The following is a 19915-nucleotide window of genomic DNA, read 5'->3' as shown; positions in this document are numbered from 1 at the left end:
GATGGTGTTTGGAGATGGGGCTTTGGGGAGGTGATTAGGTTTAGATGAGGTGGTGAGGGTGGAGCCCTCGAGATGGGGTTAGTTGCCTTATAACAAGAGCTTCCTTGCTCTCTCTGTACCATATGAGGACACAGTGAGAAGGTGGCCGTCTGCAAACCAGAAAAAGAGTTCTTACCAGGCACCGTACTGGCCAGCAGGATCCCAGGCTCCAGAACTGTGAGAAATAAATTCCTGTTGGTTAAACCGCCAGTCTATGGTATTTTGTTATGACAGTCCATGCTGACTAATACCACCTCCCTCCCTAGGACAACTCCCAGGGGCTGGACAGCCTACAACCAATGATGGACTAACATGGGAATCGAAGGGTCAGCCCCTTGTCCCAAAGTGGGACCAGCTCTGCAGTACAACTCATCCTCCCAAGTTCACTGGAGATCAGTCTGAAGGGGACTCCAGGTGAGACAATATCCCTGCCTGGAGCCTTCCCCTGCCCCATCCTGCTTCCCTCAGTCCCCATCTCCTGAGAGCACTTGCTCTGCAAACCTCATGCACCTAAATCCCTATATCAGCAGGAAGACAGGCAGCAAGTGACGGGCAAAAGACACAGTGTCAGGAAGGTCCATGAAAGGCAACATGTGAGGGTCCGGGCAGAAGTCCCATTAGCAGTCACACAGCCAGTAAGTGGTGGAGCTAAGATTTGAGCACTCACAGTGTGGGGTCAGTCTGTGATCATAACCACTTTCCAATGCTTCCTCTTTAAGAAAGCCGGATGTTTTGCCCTGAATGAGGAGCTCTAGGCCCAGCTCTGACAGTTCTGATCTGACTCAGGAAGGGGCAGAATAACAGAAATACAGGCCCAAACCAATTACACTCAACCCAAGTCCAGCTAGAGTGCAATACTATGGTGATAGAGAGGTAGGGTTGGGAGCCATGTTTCGGTAATTTAATTCAGTGTCATTTCTAAGTACAAGTTTAGGTTGTATGTACCCACAAATGCCAAGCTCTTGCTTCTTCTGCTATGGCTGTTCCCAAAATATGATCTGGGAACCTCAGGGGGGAAGGGGTTCCCCAAGACCATGTAAGGTAATCCACAAGGTCAAACTGTAGTAGACTGAATAATGGTCCCCCAACAATGTTACCTTTTATGGCAAAAGCAGATGTATTTAATTTATGAATCTTGAGAAGAGTTTGTCCCAGATTATATACAATCACAAACATAAGGATGAGAGAGAGAATGAAACCAGGCAGAGGAGAAGGTGATGTGATGACAGATGCAGATTGAAATAATATGCTTTGAAGATGGAGAAAGGGGCCACAAGCCAAGGAAAACGGGCAGTCACTCAAAGTTCAAAAAGGCAAGGAAATGGATTCTCCTCTGACACCTTGATTTTAGCCTTGTTAAGACTCATTTCGGACTTCTGACCTCCAGAATTGTAAGATAATAAATTTGTATTGTGTGAAGCCACTAAGTTTATAGTAACTTGTTACAGCAGCAACAGGAAACTTATACAATAATAATGCTAAGACATTTTGTACCTTTACACACTCATTCTCTCACGTGTTCAGGGGATGTTCAGAGGCTACATGACGTGTGCTATCAAAACAGATTGACTGCCCTAACCGGTTTGGCTCAGCGGATAGAGCGTCGGCCTGCGGACTGAAAGGTCCCAGGTTCGATTCCGGTCAAGGGCATGTACCTTGGTTGCAGGCACATCCCCAGTGGGAGGTGTGCAGGAGGCAGCTGAATCGATGTTTCTCTCTCATCAATGTTTCTAACTCTCTATCCCTCTCCCTTCCTCTCTGTAAAAAATCAATAAAATATATTTTTAAAAAAAACAAACAGATTGACTGTAGAAGCAGATGTGAGAAGCCAGATGTCTACTACTAAGACAGACATTAAAAGGATTTGTGAAAATGTAAAATGTGCCAGTCTTCTCACCAAATTGTTTGCTTTGGAAAATATAGTTATTTTTCTTTAAAATATTTTATTTATATTAATGTGTAATGGATTTCTTATTGATATTTTTATTTAGATTAATAAATATAAACTTTAAATTTCTCTTAGTTTTTAAGTTCTGATACAGACTTAAAACCTACATATTGACAACTAAAAACCTACATAAACAAAAGCTCTTTGGGTCCTCTATGACTTTAAGCATTATCATAATATGAAAATGTTTGGGAACAGGTCTACTAGAAGTGAAGGGGCAGGTAGAGAGGTGAGCTGCATTCCTGAGTAGTGAGCACTATGGCCAGGGGGTATATGGCATAGGTACTCCAGAAGATGAAACGAATGACAACTGAGAAGTTTGGAGACCTCTCAATACAGGAACTCTGAACCCATAATCAGACAGAGGGAAAGCTTTGTAATGTTTATCAACAGTCCCTCAAGTTTCACTTTCCATTTCCCTTATTACTCTAGTACAGTGGTTCTCAACCTTCCTAATGCTTCGATCCTTTAATACAAAACAGATTGACTGTAGTGGTGACCCCCAACCATAAAATTATTTTCATTGCTACTTCATAACTGTAATTTTGCTACTGTTATGAATCATAATGTAAATATCTGATATGCAGGATGTATTTTCATTGTTACAAATTGAACATAATTAAAGCATAGTGATTAAATACGAAAACAATATGTAATTATATATGTGTTTTCCGATGGTCTTAGGCGACCCCTGTGAAAGGGTCGTTCGACCCCCAAAGGGGTCGCGATCCACAGGTTGAGAACCACTGATCTAGTGTATTCTGTTCAGTTTCTGGGCTGACTATGTAGAGAAGATCAACAGGAAGTGAGCGAGAAGAAAACAGAAACTAGGCAGTGTGATAAATGACAAGAAAACTTAAGCAACTGAGTTCCCTTTTACTTAAAAAAGGTGGGAAGAAGCCGAAACCGGTTTGGCTCAGTGGATAGAGTGTCGGCCTGTGGACTGAAAGGTCCCAGGTTCGATTCCGGTCAAGGGCATGTACCTGGGTTGCAGGCACATCCCCAGTGGGGGGCGTGCAGGAGGCAGCTGATCGATGTTTCTAACTCTCTATCTCTCTCCCGTCCTCTCTGTAAAAAATCAATAAAATATATATTTTTTAAAAAAAGGTGGGAAGAAAATACAAACACTTACCCCCACTGGTATAACTGCAGAAGAACCTGGATGGCTTCATCGTACTTTCTGATGGCCAAAGAGAAGTTCCCATTCTTAAAAACTTGGTTGCCGGATTCTTTCAACAACTCAGCATAAGTTGCTGGGTCCATCCTGTGAGGAAACATAGGGAAGGGCTGGCTGCCAGGCCTGCATGGGCCTCGGTCCCCTTCCCATCTGCACTGCTGAGAGTCTGGAGAGGCAGTTTGTTAGTTCTGGCTCCACCCACCTGTAGAGGGCACACCCTGACAACACTTCACGTCATCATGGGACCAGAGAGAGTCTGCCCAGGTCACTTCTTCCTCAGTTCTTTTCTGACCTCAGGGGCAGAGGCCAGAACAATTCCATCTAGCCTGTGTTTATGATCAGCTCTGCACTGAGCAAGGAGGCTGCTTCCAGGTGCCAGACAGCATAAACCCGGTAGGTAGTTTGGCTCAATAAGTGGCAGCGGTTCCTATAACTGGCACGATTATTATGCTCTCATTACCATCACTATGCCCATAAGGATGCACTGTCCCCACTGTTCAGATGAGGGAATAATTCTCAAAGAGGTTCACGCCACTTGCCTTAAGATCTGCTAATGGCATTTCCCAGTTCAGACCCCAAATTCAGGCTTCTGCTCTTGACCACTATGCCACATCACCTGATGGTACAAGCAAAACTCAGCTGATGGTCCTTCTCAGAAAGGGGAGGAGGAGGTGCAGTGCAAAAAGCCACAATACACAAGGGACTAAGTCACAGGGCCACCATCACTGCCTCTCCCGTCCCCCACCCTGCCTAAAACACTATAAAATATGTGGCAGAGCACTCGTGTCTGAGATTTGTGCCTGATTTTGCCTTCGCCTGCTTACTCGCCTGCGCCTCGCAAGAAGCACCTGGTTCTCTCAAGTCGTGACTTTCTGTGTTATTCATTTTGTGCCCCTATGGCCTAGCATATCATGGGTACTTTAATATTTGTGTGTAACAGATTTGAATGCCAGACCCAGAGGTCGACTCTCACTTCCTGATTCTCTCTGGCGTGGCCTGGGTAGTCGGAGAAGTGCTTGTAGCCCTGTCCACATGATGGGCCTCAAGAGAGCAGCTTGGAGAGCCTCGAGGAGGTAGGGGGAGGGGGAGAGGGGGATAGCAGAGAACCTTTAGGATTTCCTCCTCCCAAAATAGCAGCAGGAAAGGGAAGGCAGTGTGGGAGGTCTTAAAATATGAGGCTGATTCAGGTGTTTGCAAATGCCATGTACCTGTGGGGATGTACAATCCATTGGGGGTCTTACTGACCAACACAATTCTTAGACACATAATAATTCTTATTTTTATTGTTTCAAATCTTTTTTTTTTTATCCTCACCTGAGGATATGCTTTCACTGATTCTAGAGAGAGATGAAGGGAGAGGGAGAGGGACAGAAAAACGTTGATCGGTTGCCTCCCTCCCACACATGCCCCAACTGAGGACAGAACCTACAACCTTGTTATGTGCCCTGACCGGGAATCGAATCCGAAACCCTTCAGTGCATGGGACATTTCAACCAAATGAGCCACACTGACCAGAGCTAGTTTCAAATCTTGATGAGGAATTTCGGGTCAGGGAAAGCAGACGCACGCAGATAAAGTGATGGCTTATTTTAAATCCACCTGAGCGTATTGGAAATGGGGTTTTTTAACTGAGCTGCATTCCTCAGGCAGAGCTGTTGCAGAATGAGGCACATGATTCATAAACAGTCAGAAGGCGAAATTCCACCGACATTTTTCATTAAATAATCTCTCGATCCTATGGCTCCCACATTGACACACAGATGACTTTGAACATGAAAACAGTTAAAGAGTTGATTGACTAGAGAATAAAACCATGTTTCTCTTTCAAAATATTGTCAGCCATAAGTCCCATACATATTTTTTAAACTCGCCATGTTGGACTAGAAAAAGGAAATCGCTATTAACAACTAACAATAGCCCTCTTTTGTAAATACCTTTCCACCCCAAGAAAAGACCAACGCCCTGAACAAAATGTGTGAGGTCCTAAACCAGTGATGGCGAACCTATGACACATGTGTCAGAGGTGACACGCGAACTCATTTTTTTGGTTGATTTGCCTTTGTTAAATGGCATTTAAATATATAAAGTAAATATCAAAAATATAAATCTTTGTTTTACTATGGTTGCAAATATCAAAAAATTTCTTTATGTGACACGGCACCAGAGTTAAGTTAGGGTTTTTCAAAATGCTGACACGCCGAGCTCAAAAGGTTCGCCATCACTGTCCTAAACAGACAATTCACAAGGAATACAAGTAATGGCTAAATAAACAGGATCACCCTCACTAGTGAGCAAGAAATGAAAAATTAAAACAAAGTATCATTGGAAAATAATTAAAAGAATGACCCCAAGCGTTGGGTGCTGTAATTTTCTGCTTCCAGAGAAATATACTATATCATGGATAGATTTAGGCCCGTGGGTGTTTGCCACAGTGAAAACTGGAAATAACCCTGAATGTTCCATAACAAGTAATGGATTAGAGTCAGTTTGTAGGATACCCGTCTGGTATAATATCATGCAGTTATTTTTAAAATCATGTTGCAAAAGAACATTTAATGATAGGCTGTTAGTAAATAAAAAGCCAAGCAACAGAAAAGGATGTATAAACCCAAATAAAATTTTAAAACCATATAATGTATTGAAAACATGCCAAAATGTTAAGTCACCATTAAAATTAGGCAGGGTTTTAATTTTCCCAATTTCCAATTGCTCTACACAGTACCGCCTTAATAATCAGACCATAGTGATTTTTTTAGTTGTCTACACTATGCAGAATAAGCCCCACCCTTTATTCAAGTTGCTTCTAATGCTGCTCTTCGTTCACTCACTTTTTTTTTTAATATATTTTATTGATTTTTTACAGAGAAGAAGGAAGAAGGACAGAGAGTTAGAAACATCGATGAGAGAGAAACATCGATCAGCTGCCTCCTGCACACCCCCTACTGGGGATGTGCCCGCAACCAAGGTACATGCCCTTGACCGGAATCGAACCTGGGACCCTTGAGTCCGCAGGCCGACGCTCTATCCACTGAGCCAAACCGGTTCGGCGTTCACTCACTTATTAATCCGATTAAGCATGTGCTCCACAGGTGTCATGGTGGACCTCAACTCTAGGCACCCAACATTTCTGCGCAGGTCCTTCTTGATACCTCACAAGCTGCCTGCGGGCATCTCAAAGTGGGGGAGGGAAGTTAAGGGGGTGGGAGCCATTGTCATCAGCTTGCATATTCTTAAAACCTATGAACATGTCTGGTCCTGTTTCCCCCTTGCTTATTTCTGCAATGATATCTCTTGTTGACAAAGCCTCGGGTACTTACTGGAGGCGCTAACTTGTCCTTCCGGATTCTCCTGGATGCAGGATTCTCAGCTACTCTCATTCCCTCCCTCCTTGGCCTTGTCACTGTGATCATCTTTTCCCACTGGCGAGTGGGAAGGCATTCTGGTCGTCACCAAACGTCTCATTCTCAGCAGCCTCCCTCAAAGGCAGCCTCACTGGATGGGGGCCTTTCTTGTGGGAAACTCAGACCCACCATCTCCATTCTGGGTTTAGCTCTAACAAACGCCCCTCCACATTTCCACAGACTCAGGTCCTGTTTATGGTCCTAATTTTTCCAGGAAAGATTTCCAGATACAAGCTATGGGATCTTATGTCTTCTAAATATGGAGGACACACAAAAAACAAACATAACAAAAAAACCACAAAAATATAAAAACAAATAAACATGGAGGACATATTATTGAAACCTCACTAGATGGAGCCCTATTGCAGGCTGAGCAATCAGTGAGACTAAGCAAATCTGAGCAGCAAACCCCCAAGTTCTCCAGTGAGCCCCCAATGGGCTTCCCCCACTGTGCCTTCCAAAATACTGCCTTGGTATTGCTCTAGAACCTTCAATCTGACCCAAATTCACTGGTGAGCTATTTGGTACTCACTGGGCTAAAGTCCTGATGTTGACCCTTCAGCCCCTTGAGAGGTCTGGTTGCTAGAACTCAGTGATGTGGAGCCTGTGAGTTCCATGACACCCAGATGGGGCCAGGTATGTGCTTCCCAACATCAGTGTCCTTGGCAGTGGAGTACGGTTCTCTACTTTTTAGTTGGTCAACTGGGGAGGAAACTCTCTGATATCCAAAGTCTTTAACCTGGTCCGGCCTGTGCTTCGGCTTCATCTCATAGTGGTAACAGCATCCCACGTGGTTCCCACTCAGCCATTTCCTAGCTGTGAAACTATGGGCACATTCCCTGACTCCTCTGAGCTTCACTTTTTTCGTCAGCAAAACAGGGTTGATTTAAGGGTTAAATGAGATAGTGTAACTCTAAGTTATGCACAGAGTGAGTTTAGCTCAATAGAACCCCCGCCCCCTCGCAAATTGTTCTAGATCTGTGCTGTCCAATATAGAAGCCCCTGGCCCCATGTGGCTAGTCTACATTTAACTTTTTATAAATTCATACCCCCTTCATCCATTTTTCCCAATCCCCACCTCTGGCAACTACCAATTTGTTTTCTATAAGCTTGGGTTGGTTTGTGGTTGGTTGGTTGATTTTAGATTCCACATCTAAGAGAGATTATATAGTATTTGTTTTTCTCTGTCTGATTTACTTCACTCTGAGGTCCATCCATGTTGCAAACTTCAAGATTTCCTTCTTTTTTATAGCTGAATAGTATTCTTTACCCATTCATCCACTGATGGACATTTACGCTGTTTCTCTCTTGGCTACTATAAATAACTGCAATGAACAGGGGGATGCATACACCTTTTCAAGTTGGTGTTTTTGTTTTCTTTGGATAAATAATCAAAAGTGGAATTGCTGGATCATATGGTAGTTTATTTTAATTTTTTGAGGACCCTCCATACTGTTTTTCATAGGGGCGGCACCAATTTATATTCCCACCAACAGTGCACGAGGGTTCCCTTTTCTCTATGTGCTCACCAGCACTTATTTCTTGTCTTTTTGATAATAGCCATTCTAACAGGTGATAGCTTACTGTGGTTTTGATTTGCATTTCCCTGATGATTAGTGATGTTGAGCATCTTTTCATGTAACTGACTGTCCATATGTCTTCTTTGGAAGAAATATCAATTCAGATCGTCTGTCCATTTTTAATCAGATTATTTGTTTTTTCTGCTTTGAGTTCTTTATACATTTTGGATATTTGCCCCTTATCAGATATATGATTTGCAAATACTTTCTCCCATTCAGAAGGTCGTTGATGGTTTTCTTTGCTGTACAGACCCTTTGTAGCATGATCTAGTTCCATTGATTGACTTATTTGCTTTTGTTGCTTTCCTTTCTGGTATCAGGTTCAAATGCTCATCACCAAGAACTACTTAAAGAAGCTGACTGGCTGTTTCCTTCTAGGAATTTTATGGTTTCAGCTCTTATATTGAAGACTTTAATCCACTTTGAGTTAATTTTTGTGTATGGTGTAAGAGAGTGGTTGAGTTTCATTCTTTTGCATGTGGCTGTCCAGTTTTCCCAGCATCATTTATTGAAGGGACTATCCTTCCCCCCAGTGTATATCTTGGCTCCTTTGTCATACATTAATTGACCCGATAGGCATGGCTTATTTCTGGGCTTACTATTCTGTTCCATTGATCTATATACCTGTTTTTACACCAATATCATGCCATTTTATTTACTATTTTAAGTAACATTTAATCAATGTTATCAAAACAAGATTTTTTAAGGGCTTAACTGAAGAATTCAAACACAAAAATATTTTCTCTGTGCTTACAACTATAATGAAAATTATTCACGTCAGAATTGGGGGGGGGGTTATACTCCTCTAGAAACCAAGAGTGAGCTCTTACTGTTATGTTGGCAAACATCACATGTTTTCATGTGCTTATATTTCTGCTTTTTCTTGGTACCATCACGTCATAGGGGAAAGTGAATTGCCAACCCAGAAGGCTTTTCACTTCTAAGTAAGATTTGCCAGTTACATTCTCATTATAGGGAAGAATGCTCTTTACCTCTGCCTTAGAACACAGAAGGCTCCATTGTTGAGTCCATTTTTTTTTAACAACTGGGTGGTCTATTTATAAGATGAAATTATTAAATGCAAGTGATAATAATTTAACAAAATGACAATACGCTTGAGCACCAACTACAGACTTTACATCACCGAGTCATTTTCTTCTTACAAGAAGCCCCATGAAATAGGTATGATTGTATCCCCATTTGACATATAGGGGAAATGAGGCAAAGAGAGGTTAAGCTACTTACCATGGTCACACAGAAAGTGGTAGAGCTGGAATCAAACCCAGATGGCCTGACTGGTTCAACTACATTCTGAAGGGCCAAGACAGAGGCCAAAGGCCAGCACCCAGTCAAATCACTACGGTATGTGATATTCTGCCCAGCACTGAGCACTCACTCCTCTGCCCTTTTGGTTTTGATAATGATGCAAAAATAAAAGATAAATAGAGACGGTTTCACAGCTGCAGGTTTCACAGCTGCCACATTGGCTTTTAGCAGTTTCAGTACATCCCTAAGAGAACTCAAGGTCCAGCTGTTGGGAGGTGTCTTGGGCTGCCTAGCTACACCCAAGGAAGCAGAAGCAAGAAAAATACAGATGCACCAAGCAGACTTTGAAACAAGTACGTTTCAAGGAAAACAGATCCAGGTCATTGTGGTTTTTATTAGTCATTGTGTGTATGCGCATGAAATTGTGTAACTAACTTATAGGAATAGAGCAAAAACTACCAAAGGGAGTGGGCTCGCGGGCAGCTGAAATGGGCAGCAGAGGGCTTTACCTTCATACCTGATCTGGGTACTACTTGAAAATCTTGAAAGCAAATTAGTTTCCTTTTTTGGTTTTTGGTGGTTTTTTGTTTTTTTTTAATAAAATCCTTTCAAAAGACCCTAAATGCAGTCAGTGATCCAAGATCAACTCTGGAATGCTAGGGGGAGAGACAGTTCCAAACTGAGACCTGAGAAAACAATTCTCAAAGCTGACTCCTTACTCCCCACAGGAAGTCAGCCAGGATAAGAATCCAAAGTCAGACTCATTCTGGGGACTCCAATGTGTTTTCATTGTTTTTCTTTCTTTTCTTTTTTTTTTTCTTGGAGGGAAGGGGATAAATGCAGGAGGAGAAGAGTAGGGATTTTCTTAAGAAACTTACTCAAAATCCTTAAAAAGGCCTCAGGAAAAGTCTGAAGCATTAGGCCCAAGACTTTTCTACTTGGGTATCAAAATAGAACAAGAAAAAACAGATCATCCTGCCACACCACCTCAGCTGTTTCACCAGCCTGTCATAAACCTAGGGCTGTCCCAGTCCACCCACTCTCCTTCATCCAACACCTTTAAATTATTCTGCCCCAACTTATAGTCTCATTAACCCCCAACCACACAGAAAAGCAAAGTCAAGTTGGTGATGCTAAAACCAGTTGACAAGTCCGGCTCTGAAATGCCCTTGTAAAATTTACATCCTAAAACTCATATTCCCAGCAAAAAGTAAATATAATAAATAATGGTCTACCAGGCAGGGTCTCTTGACTGGTTTTAAATCGATGCCTCTTTTGATGAAATTTTCACACTCACTCAATACACAGGTACCTCAGAATACTCCAATTTTAATATTGACATAGCATCTATCCCAGTGATGGCGAACCTTTTGAGCTCGGGGTGTCAGCATTTTGAAAAACCCTAACTTAACTCTGGTGCCGTATCACATATAGAAATTTTTTGATATTTGCAACCATAGTAAAACAAAGATTTATATTTTAGATATTTATTTTATATATTTAAATGCCATTTAACAAAGAAAAATCAACCAAAAAAATGAGTTCACGTGTCACCTCTGACACGCATGTCACAGGTTCACCATCACTGATCTATCCTGTGCTAGGCACTGGGGGGACAGGAGGGTTGACTGAGAAAGGACAACCCATCTTTGAGAAGCTTACTATCTATTAGGGAAATGAACATTAAATAAATAATCACACATGTATTATAGTTAACAGATTTTCCTTCGTAAAAAGAAAAGTAGAGGGTTTAAGGAAGCATGTAAAATGAGAATATAACCTAAACTGTAGGAGGAAGGCAGGTTTCTTAGAAGTGATAGTTAAGCTAAGATCCTGAAAATCGGTCATTAGTCCAGTGAATAGTATGGGTAGGTGTCCAAGCAAGGAGAACAGTATATGCAAAGGCTCTGAGCTTCACAGTTCAAGAACTGTCAGGTGGGTGGGGAACAGAAGTGAGGCTGGAAGAGTAGTAAGGGCTCCATTAGATAGATGAGCTGAGATCTTGAGGGACATCAGAAGGTCTTGGAATTCATCTTAAATGCAACTGGGAAAGCAGCCCTGTCCCTGACAACGTTCTGTGATGATGGAAATGATCTATTCTGTACTATCCAATATGGAAGTCACTAGCCACTGTGGCTATTAAACATTTAAAATACGGCTACTGCGACTAAAGAACTAAATTCTTCATTTTACTTAATTTTTTAACTAACTTTAATTTACATAGCCACATGTGACTGGTGGCTACCTTACCGGACAGTACAGCACTAGAGGGTTTTAAGCTGGGATTAACAAGAACTGGCTTATACTGGCTGCCGGCCAGATGGAGAGAAACAGGCCACTGTAAAACAAATACAGGACACGGAGTCAGTAAGAGTTACTGATGGGACTACATGAGAGTAGAGGGCAGGAAAAATCAACCCCAAAGCTTTTAGTCAAACTTTACTTTGCATTACAGAAATAGGAGCTTTGGTTTCAAAAATAAATGCATATAATATTGAACTTTTACACACACACGCACAGCCTAGCCAGGGGTGGGCAAACTTTTTGACTCGAGGGCCACAATGGGTTCTTAAACTGGACCGGAGGGCCGGAACAAAAGCATGGATGGAGTGTTTGTGTGAACTAATATAAATTCAAAGTAAACATCATTACATAAAAGGGTACGGTCTTTTTTTTTTTAGTTTTATTCATTTCAAATGGGCTGGACGGGCCGTAGTTTGCCCACGGCTGGCCTAGCCTCTGAGAATAACCATTCTGGTGCCTTGCATCTAATGGGGTAAAGTATATGCTCTATGAAGTAAATAATTGGGGGAAATACATGAGAGCCTGAGCACGATCACTTGTGACTGTCAGGATGTACCAAGTAGAACTATATTCCATAGAAAAATATATCCTGTGAGCCAATGTAGCATCATGAACCCCTTAGTGTTCCAGCAACAGCGGCAGTTGCAGGGTAGGGTTGAGGGCAGTGTCGGATACAGAGAGCCATTCTCCCCTCTAGAACAGAGGAAGCCATCCCTACACCAGGACTGGAAAGGCTATTTCTCTACTGCCACCAAACCAAAGTCAGGATGCTGCCCTTTTCTGTTTGTTTGTCTGTCTGTTTAAGGGGTAGGACACACAATGGAGGAGGTTGAAGAGTTAGCTGGAGATGAGAGACCAGAGGTGAGTTTAAAATTTTCTTCAAGCGCCATTTCTTTCATTATCAGGATACTTAGGAAATTTGGGGCTGGCTCCATTTACATTATTCTGGAAGTAATTTTCCTTATAGCACGCACTCTCAAGGGAACTATTCATCCCCCAAAAGGTTGAGGAGTGAATTTTTTTATTCTTTTTATGTACAAAGAATATATATGTGTATGTATAAGTATATGTGTGAGTGTGTGTGTGTGTGTGTGTGTGTGTGTGTGTGTAATGTAAATGCACAAATAGATAACAATGTGCATAACTGCAGTGTTAAAATTTCATGTGGGTAGAGAGCTATATTAGCAAAAAAAAGCTTATAAGGTTGGAGTGTGGCTAAAATGAAAAAAAAAATAGTTAAGAATCACTGCCCTAATGGAAACTGAGGAATAAAAAAATGTTAAAAGTAAACAAAAGATCCATCTATGGATGAATGGATAAACAAAATGTGGTATATACAGACAACAGGATCCTGCCCTAAAAAGGAAGGAAATTCTGACACATGCTACCAACATGGATGAACCTGGAGGGCATATACTAAGTGAAATAAGCCAGAAATAAACCGACAAATACTGTCTGATTCCACTTGCATGAAGTACCTAGAACAGTGAAATTCACAGAGACAGAAAGTAGAACTGTTGCCATCTACAGAAAGCAGGTGGCTGCCAGGGGCTGGGGGTGGAGGCAGAGTCATTGTTTGATGACTTCAAGTTTCCGTTTTGCAAGTTCTGGAAATCTGTTGCTCAACAGATGTGAACACACTTAACATTACTGTACACTTAAAATAGCTAGGATGGTAACTTTTATGTTATGTGTTTTTTGACACAATTTAAAAATGTTTTAATCCTCACCTGAGGATATATTTTTTATTGACTTATTTTTAGAAAGAAAAGAAGAGAGAGAGAATAAGAGAAACAATGATGTGACAAAAAAACATCCATCGGTTGCCCCTCCCTCCCAGGAACCCTGACCAGGGATCAAACCCACAATCTAGGTATGTGCCCTGAGTTGGAATCGAACCTGCAACCTTTCAGTGCACAGGGAGATGTTCCAACCAACCAAGCAACCCGGCCAGGGTCACAATTAAAATTTTTAAAAAGTAAAAACAGCCCTAACCAGTTTGGCTCAGTGGATAGAGCGTCAGCCTGCGGACTGAAGGGTCCCAGGTTCAATTCCGGTCAAGGGCACATACCTTGGTTGCGGGTCCAAGCTCTGGCCTCCGGCTTCCTCCCTCCGGGAAGAGCGCTGTCACGTGTTATGCTGGCGTTGTAGTCAACACATTCTTATCTGCAGAGGCCCTGAGCTCTCGGCCACAGGCCAAACATTCTGACTCGCTTCTTGACACTGATTCAAAAAGAAAACAATGGCCCTAGCCAGTTTGGCTCAGTAGATAGAGCGTCGGCCCACGGACTGAAGGGTCCCGGATTCAGTTCCAGTCAAGGGCACGTACCTTGGTTGCAGGTTTCCCCGACCTTGGTCCAGGTGCATGCAAGAGGCAACCAATCGATGTGTCTCTCTCACATCAATGTTTCTCTGTCTCTCCCTCTCCCTTCCACTCTCTAAAAATCAATGGAAAAATATCCTCAGGTGAAGATTAACAACAACAAAAATAAAATAAAATATTATTAAAGAAAAAAAATTAAAAACAGCCCTATGGGTTTTGGTCAGTGGTCAGAGCACCAGCCCTCGGACTGAAGAGTCTCAGGTTCGATTCCGGTCAAGGGCATGTACCTTGGTTGTAGGCTCAATCCCCAGCCCCATCACATCAATGCTTCTCTCTCTGTGTCTCTCCCCTTCCTTTCCACTCTCTCTAAAAATCAATGGAGAAAATATTCTCGGGTGAGGATTAACAAAAAGATAAACAAATAAAAGTAAAAACAAACCAAAAACCCAGAAAGGAAGAAAATGAAACACGAATACACCAGTGTAAAAGAATATTTTCCAAACATGTTATTTCTACTCCAAGTTTGACAGAAAAAATATTTTTTCCTATGTATACTATGCTATATGCCAAAATACCCAAAATATGGTAGTGTACCCAAACCTCCTGTCTCATGGTAGTACAGATTTACATGCACAGCCAGCAAGGGGAAGGCGGCCAAGATGCTAACTGACAAAGCCAGGCTAATGTGCTGGCCCCACGGTAATGACAGCAATCAAAACCCATCCCCCAATCAGGGTGATCACTTCATAAGTCATAGAAATGTCAATCACTACATTGTACACCTGAAACTACTATAATATTGTATGTCAACTGTAATTGAAAAATAAAAAATAAAACTTTTTTTGTTGTTAATCCTCACTGGAGGATATTTTTCCATTGATTTTAGATAGAGTAGAAGGGAGGGAGGGAGGGAGGGAAGGAAGGAGGAAGGGAGGGAGGGAGAGAGAGAGAGAGAAACATCAATGTGAGAGGGACACATCAATTGGTTGCCTCCCACACGCATCCCGACTGGGCTAAGAATCAAACCTGCAACCCAAGTACATGCCCTTGACCGGGAATCAAATCTGAGACCCTTCGATGCTTGGGCTGATGCTCACACCGGCCACGGCAATAAGAAAAATCCCTTTTTAAAAAATCCTCCGAATCCTTTCTCAACATATACATATATCAAATCATCATACTATACACTTTAAATATCTTATTATTTTCTTTGCCAATTACACCTCCATAAAGCTGGGAGGAAACATCATCCAGAAGGCATCACATGTATGTGGTTGGCAGTACTCAAAGGTAATTTCTATGATCATAAAAAAAAAAACCAAAAACCTACATTATGCAAATAATGTATTTGGGCTTATAGTCAAATTGTCTGACAATATGCATCAACAATTACAATCTATCTATATATAAAAGGCTAATATGCTAAGTGTCCCTCCTACCATCCAACCAGTAGCTATGATGTGCACTGACCACCAGGGGGCAGACGCTCAATGCAGGAGCTGCCAAGCTGCAGTAACTAGGCAGTGGCAGTTCTCAGGTGATGCACCCCAAAACCAGAGAGGAGAGAGCCCAATTCCTCGCAGGGATGCGTGATTCCACCTTCGGCATGGGTTATGCTGTTACTGGGGCACTGTTGGCCTCGAATCTGGTTTACTGCACACTTGCGTTTGTGTTCCACACCCTGTACAACAGCAACTTTGCAGAGTGCTCTCTCACACTCTGGGACCCCTCGGGGGATGTCAGAGAGCCAGTTTTGGCCTGATCCCTGCAGGCCAGGCCAAAGGACTCCACCTGCCAGAGGGACCCCGCTCCCTCCACAGATGCTGGGGAGGGACCATGGAGGTTGGCTCCGGGGCGTGCCCGGCCCATCTCGCCCAGTCCCACCCCACCCCACCAGGCATCTTCTAATTAATTTATTTTCAATGTGCATGAATCCGTGCACCAGGTCACTAGTTGCATATAATGAAAAGATATATGTAATAGGGATGTCCTAACCCATTTCCTTGGAAAGGCCAAATTTATTTATTTTAACATTGTCATTGAAGTAAAATATAGTAATGTGCGTTACAAACACTAATCTTGGGTGCTCAGATCAGTGAATTATTAACCCATGTAACCCCCATCCAAGTCAATATACAGCACATTGTCAGCTTCCAGAAGGTTCCCTCTTGCCCCTGTCTCCTGTAAACATAACTTCACCACTATTTTGATCTCTAAACTATTGATTAGGTTTATCTGTTCCTGAACCTTGCAGTCACACTGGCAATTCTTGAGCCTGGTTTCTTTCCTTAAACATTGTATGTGTAAGAATCACTAATGTTACTGTGTGTACCACGTATCAGTAGTTGATTTATCTTGTTGCTGTGCCGTGTTTCATTGCATGATTTATACTAGAATTTATCCATTCCACTGATGGATGTTAGGTTGTTTCCAGTTTGAGGTAATTATGAATAAAGTTGTTATAAACATTTTTGCATATGTCTTCCAATGAATATGTCTGCATTTCTTTTGAGTACATAACCCAGGGATAGAATCGCTGGGTCACAGGGTACTATATAGTTTTTGTAGATACTACCAGTTTTACTCTCAATAGCAGTGTGTTGGGAGTATAAACTGCTAACATTTGTCAATAGTAGGTATTATCAGTCTTTTTAATTTTAACCAATGTGGTATCTCATTGTGGTTTTAATTATCACTTTCCTGATGACTAATGATGTGTGCTTTTACATAAAGCCACATGAATGTCCGCTCTTATGGAGTGCCAAAAGACCCAATTTAAAAGTAAAGGGTTATTTGTTTTGTTTTTAATAAGTAACCATAGATGACCACATGCCAGACCCACTTTAGCTCATTATTTAATCAATAATATCACTACTTGGCAGCAGGGAGAGGAGTGGACTCTGGCCTGGACACCCAACAACCATTACTCAACTAAACAGCACACAAATGATAACAAGCTCAGGAAATACATTTTCTAAAGTAAGTGGCTAATGAGAGTTCATTGGATTCTAGTATGATAGCATGGTGTCACTGTAAAAACTAAAATCAGGTTAAACTTTTATGGCAGAAACTTGAAAGTTGGTCCTAAATATCAATTAGTGGTGTTTATAACTCAGAAAGCTCAGACACTACCCATTTGGCTAAGGTGAACCGTCCTGGGGCCTTCAAAGTAGCCACACCTGCCTAACTGAACCCCAGTTGTGTTTCTGTTACCACTCCTTCCCCTCAGAGCTATTGTCCTTATGGGAAGCCCATCCCAGCCCTAGTTCCTGAGGGTCTGATGAGCAAATCCTATCTCCCTGCCAGGGACTGGTTCAGGACTGGGTGTGGGACTCAATTTTGGCCCTTGAAACTTACAGAGATGTTTGTTAGAGGCTTCTGGGAACATTTTTCTCACTCTTCTGAATAAGCTTCCAGAAGCAAATCTGTCTGCCATTTGAGGCACCGGCCAGTGTAGAAGTGTGGCTGTGAATCTCAACACCGCACGTGCAGATGTGCAGCCCCGAACTTCAGCCCGAGGATGAAGCCAACACCAAATGGAAGAGGCCAGAGCCCAGGGAATCACAGGACAAGACGTGGGAGCCACTGGTTTGAGACAATCTTGAGGCCTGCCTTATGCATGTGGCTATTTACATTTTAATCTAAAATGACTGAAACTGCTCGGCCGATGTGGCTCAGTGGTTGAATGTTGACCCATGAACCAAGAGGTCACCAGTTTGATTCCTTGTCAGGGCATATGCCTGGGTTGTGGGCTCGATCCCCAGTGGGGAGTATGCGGGAAGCAGCCAATCAATGTTTCTCTCTCATCATTGATGTTTCTATCTCTCTGTCCAAAAAAAAAAAAATCAATAAAAACATATTTAAAAATAAATAAAATAACTAAAACTAAACTCAGTGGAAAGCTTCAGGTCCTCAGTCACTCCCGCCACATTTCAAGTGCTCAGTAGTCACATGTGGCTGCCATACTTGACAGATATAGAATATCACCAGCCCTGAGAAAGTTCTATTGGAGAATAAAGTCCCAGACAGAATAGTAACCTCGGTGCAACATCTGAAATATGACCTTCTACTCGGTGAAAGACGTAGCCTTTATTGTGTGAGAGTGGTAGATGTGAGGGCTGTTGCCCCAAATCTTGGTGTGCGGCATCTCTGCCCAGGGACTGGATAGCCCCACCTTTCTTGCATTACCCTATGCCCACCACTGAGCATCGTGCCATTTTTCTAGCCCACACAATATCTAACACACAGAGATTAATAATATCTGCAATCAGGGTTACAAGTTCTCTTGGAATTACTTCTGCAGCATATTTTGGATAGAATGTGGGGCCACAGGTCGTGCTGAGTGAACTCAGTCACATCTCCCCCAAGCATCTTAGTGCTCGCAGTAGTACAATGAGAAACTAGGTCATTGCTCCATAGCTTCCCCCATAAACACAGAACCTTCCATTTCTATCCTACTTATTCCCTCAACAGAGCAAAGCCCTGCAAAGCCAAGGTTCAACCTAAGAAAACTGCTACTGACCTTGTAAAGTAAGCATGAAGAAAACTTCCTGACATGATTTCATAAAGCAACTTGTTTTTTTTACTTGAGAGGGGGATAAAGTAGCTGTATTCTGCTGTTGCAGCTTTATCTCTGCTGAGTAACTGTTTAGAATTTTTGATTCAGCCAACTCTAAAGCCCTGTTTCCCTGGATATTCACATTAAGACCTGACTCACCTCAGAGTGACTCACTCTTGTCTCTCAAACCAACCAGTATTTCAAAAAACATGTTCTTTGTTCAATTCCAGATCATAAGTGGAACACTTCACTATGTGGAGAAAGGCAGGAAGAGGACTCCTAGGAAGGTTAATTATATTCACACAGCTTCACAATGTAATGTTTATAGGCTTAAACTAACACAGGAATAAAATAACCTATATCTGTTCAACCTGAGGGGACAGACACCGATTTTCAAGGAAAAAACAGGCAATAAAAATTTTAATGAAAAAATATGTAAGCATAGGTATATATAAAATTCTCATAGCTTTTCTTAAGGGCTCCTAACAGAATATCCAATAACACTCATAAAATTGAAAGACTTACATGGATTAAAAAAACAACTTTACTCAAAAAAAAGTCTTGCCCTAACTGGTTTGGCTCAGTGGATAGAGCGTCGGCCTATCCAAGGGTCCCAGGTTCGATTCCGGTCAAGGGCATGTACTTTGGTTGCGGGCATATCCCCAGTAGGGGGTGTGCAGGAGGCAGCTGATCGATGTTTCTCTCTCATCGATGTTTCTGACTCTCTATCCCTCTCCTCTCCCTTCCTCTCTGTAAAAAATCAATAAAATATATTTTTTTAAAAGAAGTCTTGACTTTTAAAAATACTCAACATGTTTCTGTTTGAGCAAATTCACTATTATAAAATGTCGAATCTTCTCCATATTAATGAATTAATATTTTCAACAAAATTTCTACTTAGAAAACAGAACGTTTAAGGAGATTAGTGAAAGAATTCTCAACTTCATCGAAAAGAATAAACAAGCCAGAATAGCCAAGATATTTTTAATAAAAAGAGAAGTATTAAGAGAAACATTTTCTCTACCATTTTAAAATGCATCTCAAACATATCTAATTTTAAATTGTAATACTAACATTAAGAGTAGGGAGATCAACTGAACAAACAGAATATAAGGAAATAATATATACTATAAAAGAATTTCATCCATGATAAAGGTGGCTTTTTAAATTGATAGAGAAGGAATGAATCAGTTGGTACAACTGGCTAGATATTTGGAACAGAAGTTAAATTTCTCCTTCACACCATGTTGTAACGTAGACCAATAATGGAGCCCTCTCATCCGCCTCCCCTCCCCCTTCCTCCCCGCCCCCGCCCCGGA

At 41.9% G+C, this 19915-nt stretch overlaps 1 protein-coding gene across 4 annotated transcripts in view; it reads right to left on the bottom strand.

Moving 5' to 3' along the window:
* The window catches only part of TRANK1 (tetratricopeptide repeat and ankyrin repeat containing 1), an 80035-nt gene that overhangs the window by 53898 nt on the left and 6222 nt on the right, over nt 1–19915 (bottom strand). Inside the window, exons 1-3 of one of the 4 annotated variants that reach the window (XM_014548422.1) lie at nt 9138–9515; nt 3120–3251; nt 176–214 (exon numbers count right to left, since the gene is read on the bottom strand). In XM_014548422.1, coding sequence (XP_014403908.1) covers nt 176–214; nt 3120–3250 — 170 coding nt within the window. In that variant the 5' untranslated portion in view covers nt 3251; nt 9138–9515. Of the gene's footprint in view, nt 1–175; nt 215–3119; nt 3252–3703; nt 3781–9137; nt 9516–19915 lie in introns of those variants that run through there. The other 3 variants (XM_014548421.1, XM_005877087.2, XM_014548420.1) reach the window with 3 other exon arrangements.

This window comes from Myotis brandtii, unplaced genomic scaffold (assembly GCF_000412655.1).
Source record: "Myotis brandtii unplaced genomic scaffold, ASM41265v1 scaffold506, whole genome shotgun sequence".
In the NCBI taxonomy this organism is placed as follows: domain Eukaryota; kingdom Metazoa; phylum Chordata; class Mammalia; order Chiroptera; family Vespertilionidae; genus Myotis; species Myotis brandtii.
Note: the sequence above shows the minus strand (reverse complement) of the source record. Positions and strands in the feature narration are given on the sequence as shown.